Here is a 6066-nt window from a genome sequence, read left to right on the forward strand (position 1 = left end):
TTCCCCACATTTAACCCAATTTGCACAGTTTTTCGACTCTAGTTTTTCGCCAAAATGCAGGAAACAACTTTGAATCGAATTTCCGATCTTCCAGGGTTCCCCCGGATCGATTTAAGTCAAAAAATAGAAAATTTTTTTTTGGTCCAACTTAGAAATTTTTCCTGATCAAAATGACTAAAAAATGGCCGATTTTGGCCGTTTTTTTGCGTTTCAATACGACTTTTTGTAGCTGCCCCTGAAGGCGAACCGTAACTGCTACAGGGTTGCGCTTTGGTGGGTGGGTAACCAATGTCTGGTTCTATACGGCACAAAAAACCAGGATGCTTTATCTGAATTAGTTCCGAAGTTACAGCCGCTCAAAGTTTGCCTTTTTTTCCCCCACATTTAACCCAATTTGCACAGTTTTTCGACTCTAGTTTTTCGCCAAAATGCAGGAAACAACTTTGAATCGAATTTCCGATCTCCCCTGGTCCCCCCGGATCGATTTTAGTCAAAAAATAGAAAATATTTTTTTGGTCCAACTTAGAAATTTTTCCTGATCAAAATGACTAAAAAATGGCCGATTTTGGCCGTTTTTTTGCGTTTCAATGCGACTTTTTGTAGCTGACCCTGAAGGCGAACCTTAACTGCTACAGGGTTGCGCTTTGGTCGGTGGGTAGCCAATGTCTGGTTCTATACGGCACAAAAAACCAGGATGCTTTATCTGAATTAGTTCCGAAGTTACAGCCGCTCAAAGTTTGCCTTTTTCTTCCCCACATTTAACCCAATTTACACAGTTTTTCGACTCTAGTTTTTCGCCAAAATGCAGGAAACAACTTTGAATCGAATTTCCGATCTCCCCTGGTCCCCCCGGATCGATTTTAGTCAAAAAAAAGAAAATTTTTATTTGGTCCAACTTAGAAATTTGTCCTTGTCAAAATGACTAAAAAATGGCCGATTTTGGCCGGTTTTTTGCGTTTCAATACGACTTTTTGTAGCTGCCCCAGAAGGTGAAACGTAACTGCTACAGGGTTGCACTTTGGTGGGTCGGTAGCCAATGTCTTGTTCTATACGGCACAAAAAACCAGGATGCTTTATCTGAATTAGTTCCGAAGTTACAGCCGCTCAAAGTTTGCCTTTTTTTCCCCCACATTTAACCTAATTTGCACAGTTTTTCGACTCTAGTTTTTCGCCAAAATGCAGGAAACAATTTTGAATCGAATTTCCGATCTCCCCTGGTCCCCCCGGATCGATTTTAGTCAAAAAATAGAAAATATTTTTTTGGTCCAACTTAGAAATTTTTCCTGATCAAAATGACTAAAAAATGGCCGATTTTGGCCGTTTTTTTGCGTTTCAATGCGACTTTTTGTAGCTGCCCCTGAAGGCGAACCGTAACTACTACAGGGTTGCGCTTAGGTTGGTTGGTAGCCAATGTCTGGTTCTATACGGCACAAAAAACCAGGATGCTTTATCTGAATTAGTTCCGAAGTTACAGCCGCTAAAAGTTTGCCTTTTTTCCCCCACATTTAACCCAATTTGACCAGTTTTTCGACTCTAGTTTTTCGACAAAATGCAGGAAACAACTTTGAATCGAATTTCTGATCTCCTCGGGTCCCCCCGGATCGATTTTAGTCAAAAAAAAGAAAATTTTTTTGTGGTCCAACTTAGAAATTTTTCCTGGTCAAAATGACTAAAAAATGGCCGATTTTGGCCGGTTTTTTGCGTTTCAATACGACTTTTTGTAGCTGTCCCTGAAAGTGAACCGTAACTGCTACAGGGTTGCGCTTTGGTGGGTGGGTAGCCAATGTCTGCTTCTATACGGCACAAAAAACCAGGATGCTTTATCTGAATTAGTTCCGAAGTTACAGCCGCTCAAAGTTTGCCTTTTTTCCCCCACATTTAACCCAATTTGCACAGTTTTTCGACTCTAGTTTTTCGCCAAAATGCAGGAAACAACTTTGAATCGAATTTCCGATCTTCCCGTGTCCCCCCGGATCGATTTTAGTCAAAAAAAGAAAATTTTTTTTTGGTCCAACTTTGAAGTTTTTCCTGATCAAAATGACTAAAAAATGGCCGATTTTGGCCGTTTTTTTTGCGTTTCAATACGACTATTTGTAGCTGCCCCTGAAGGCGAACCGTAACTGCTACAGGGTTTCGCTTTGGTGGGTGAGTAGCCATTGTCTGGTTCTATACGGCACAAAAAACCAGGATGCTTTATCTTAATTAGTTCTGAAGTTACAGCCGCTCAAATTTTGCCTTTTTTTTCCCCAGATTTAACCCAATTTGCACAGTTTTTCGACTCTAGTTTTTCGCCAAAATGCAGGAAACAACTTTGAATCGAATTTCCGATCTCCTCGGGTCCCCCCGGATCGATTTTAGTCAAAAAAAAGAAAATTTTTTTTTGGTCCAACTTTAAAATTTTTCCTGATCAAAATGGCCGATTTTGGCCGGTTTTTTGCATTTCAATACGACTTTTTGTAGCTGCCCTTGAAAGTGAACCGTAATTGCTACAGGGTTGCGCTTTGGTGGGTGGGTAGCCAATGTCTGGTTCTATACGGCACAAAAAACCAGGATGCTTTATCTGAAATAGTTCCGAAGTTACAGCCGCTCAAAGTTTGCCTTTTTTTCCCCCACATTTAACCCAATTTGCACAGTTTTTCGACTCTAGTTTTTTGCCAAAATGCAGGAAACAACTTTGAATCGAATTTCCGATCTCCCCGGGTCCCCCCGGATTGATTTTAGTCAAAAAAAAAAAGAAAATTTTTTTTTGGTCCAACTTTAAAATTTTTCCTGATCAAAATGACTAAAAAATGGCCGATTTTGGCCGGTTTTTTGCATTTCAATACGACTTTTTGTAGCTGCCCTTGAAAGTGAACCGTAACTTCTACAGGGTTGCGCTTTGATCGGTGGGTAGCCAATGTCTGGTTCTATACGGCACAAAAAACCAGGATGCTTTATCAGAATTAGTTCCGAAGTTACAGCCGCTCAAAGTTTGCCATTTTTTCCCCACATTTAACCCAATTTGCACAGTTTTTCGACACTAGTTTTTCGCCAAAATGCAGGAAACAACTTTGAATCGAATTTCCGATCTACCCGGGTCGCCTCCGGATCGATTTTAGTCAAAAAAAAGAAAATTGTTTTTTGGTCCAACTTAGAAATCTTTCCTGATCAAAATGACTAAAAAATGGCCGATTTTGGTCGGTTTTTTTGCGTTTCAATACGACTTTTTGTAGCTGCCCCTGAAGGCGAACCGTAACTGCTACGGGGTTGCGCTTTGGTGGGTGAGTAGCCAATGTCTGGTTCTATACGGCACAAAAAACCAGGATACTTTATTTGAATTAGTTCCGAAGTTACAGCCAGTCAAAATTTGCCTTTTTTTCCCCCACATTTAACCCAATTTGCACAGTTTTTCGACTCTAGTTTTTCGCCAAAATGCAGGAAACAACTTTGAATCGAATTTCCGATCTCCCCGGGTCCCCCCGGATCGATTTTAGTCAAAAAAAGTAATTATTTTTTTGTTTCAACTTTGAAATTTTTCCTGATCAAAATGACTAAAAAATTGCCGATTTTGGCCGGTTTTTTGCGTTTCAATACGACTTTGTGTAGCTGCCCCTGAAGGCGAACCGTTACTGCTACAGGGTTGCGCTTTGGTGGGTGGGTAGCCAATGTCTGGTTCTATACGGCACAAAAAACCAGGATGCTCTATCTTTTTCGATCTCCCAGGGTCCCCACGGGTCGATTTTAGTCATAAATAATTATTTTGGTCCAATTCTGAAATTTTTCCTCTTCAAAATGACTAAAATATGGCCGATTTTGTTCGATTTTTTTGCGTTTCAATACTTTTTATAGTAAGCAGACCGAAGTTCCGACGAAGCTGTGCTTTGCAGGGTGGATATCCAGGATCTGGTTCTACACGGCACCATAATTTCGGATGCCCTATCTCAACTGGTTCCAAAGTTACAGGAGCTGAAAGTTTGCCCATTTTTGATAAAAATTGTTCAGTTTTTTCTTTTTCGCCTCTAGTTTTTCACCAAAAAGCCGGAAACAAGTTTGAAACAAATTTCGATCCTCCCCTGGACCCCCCCAAATCCATTTCAGCCAAAAAAAAAAAAATGTGTGGTCGAAATTTGAAAATATTCCTGGTCAAAATGACTAAAAAATGGCCGATTTTGGCCAATTTTTGGGGTTAAATTAGCTCTTACTAAAACCGCTTCTTTAGGCAGACCGTAGCTGCGACGAAGCTGGGCTTTGCAGGGTGGATAGCCAGGATCTGGTTCTACACGGTACCATAATTTAGGTTCCAAAGTTACAATAGCTGAAAGTTTTTATTTTTTTGAAAAAAAATGCTCAGTTTTTTGCCTCTAGTTTTTCACCTATAGTGAAAAGTAGATAAGAGTCCTGTTTCCAGAAATGTACGACTTTAATAAATAAAATATAATTTGTATGTAATTTGATATAGCAGTTATTTCTAGTGTGCTTCCATGTATATATTTCGTTCCATTTATTATTCCTTTCTTCCACACTTAAAGATGCTTCCCATCAATTTTCGAGATCTTCGAAATAACCTTCGGAACAAAGTCTTCTTATGAAAAACGCCTAAAAAGAAATTAAGGAATTTATCAAAAATAAGCATTTAAAAATATTATGAATCATCCAAAATTACACCAAAATGCAGGAAACAAGTTTGAAATAAATTACGATGCGACAAATATTCCAGTAGAAGAAATAGGTTGAACCATCCCTGGCTGGAATTTGACACAATAAACTAACTTACCAGATGTAGGAGCTTCCACTTGCTCTTCCATTTTTAATGATGCGGATTTGCAAAGCGATTTTGTAATGGATTCAGGAACTTTGACCACCGTAATCTGGTGCCGGCTTTTCTTAGCCACTGACCAGCCCTGTTGAAGAAGGAAGTTGATGTCTGCTTCATGTCGGCTGGGTATTTTGGATGTCTTTTCTGAAAGAATGATTACGATGTTTATAAACTTCGGCTTTGAAACTATTGCTTAACTGATAAGCTATTGCTTACCCTATTTTCATCTAATGAGCTAACCCGCAATTGTAAGCTTAAATTGGGTTCAGATGGATAGAATTGTGTTCAAAACCTACCCCGGCATTTACCAGATTTCATGGGTTCTTTCTTTGAAGCCTTCGTGTTCAGTAAATCGTCTTTGTAGTTACCATTCATTCCAATGCCTGATTTATTTTCCCCTTTCCTCTGGTTGAATGGAAGTAAGTTTGCCTCACTTGTGTCACGCTTTTCTACAGGAACAACAAACCATCCATGTTTCAACAAACTTCCACGAACATTTGTTGCATCAACCATTACTGAAAGAACATAGCAAATCATTAACTATGAAATAAGATTATCAATTGAATGCTTCGAGTTCTTGGTTGATCCGCGTAACTTTGATTCCGCTTATCTCAAAATTAAAGTACTTACCGAATATTATAGGCGCCTAAACGTTTCAAGAGTGAAAATTTAGTAAAATGTTAGTAATATGAAGTTAAACGTCTTATTATTCCAACAAAACTCGAATAATGTAAGCATTGTCATGTAACGTTATTATGACGTCATAAGTAATAATGGTTTGCTGAAGAATTCGCCTTGATTGGACATTTCATTTCCCACCCCACGTTACTGCCCAAAATTAAAAAATTCGAAATTTGGTTGATGTACATCTGCATTTTTAATTGCATTCATTGGTTTTAAATGGATATTTCGTTGGCTTGAATGGAAAGACAGATTTGGTTTGGTTTCATCACAGTTTCGAGTTCACAGACTTTCTATCGAGGCATCTGATTGGCTGTATTAGCTAGCGGACAATCCAATCAAATAGCTTCGTTTACAAACTTCCATGATACAAGAAAGGTGACTATTGCCGTCAAGGTATAAGTACGAAGTTCTTGACTGAAGCATTTGGGAAAGATGACTTACCGAAAGTCATCAACTTTCGCTCAACGAATAAGACAGACCAATAACAGTCCTTGGTCTACTTTGAAATATTTACCCTTATCTAGTTGAGGAACACGTTTCTCTTTGGGCATCATCGCCTTTTTTTTCAATGTATTTCGCATTGGCAT

General features: G+C 39.0%; 1 protein-coding gene across 1 annotated transcript; it reads right to left on the reverse strand.

Moving 5' to 3' along the window:
* Positions 1-4483: 4483 nt before the first annotated feature.
* LOTGIDRAFT_162936 (hypothetical protein) lies at positions 4484-6066 on the reverse strand (the record flags this gene model as incomplete). Its single annotated transcript, XM_009059000.1, has 4 exons — positions 4484-4575; positions 4754-4939; positions 5092-5310; positions 5994-6066. 4 exons carry the CDS (start codon positions 6064-6066, stop codon positions 4484-4486), a joined length of 570 nt encoding a protein of 189 aa, XP_009057248.1.

This window comes from Lottia gigantea (genome assembly GCF_000327385.1).
Source record: "Lottia gigantea unplaced genomic scaffold LOTGIsca_37, whole genome shotgun sequence".
NCBI lineage: Eukaryota > Metazoa > Mollusca > Gastropoda > Lottiidae > Lottia > Lottia gigantea.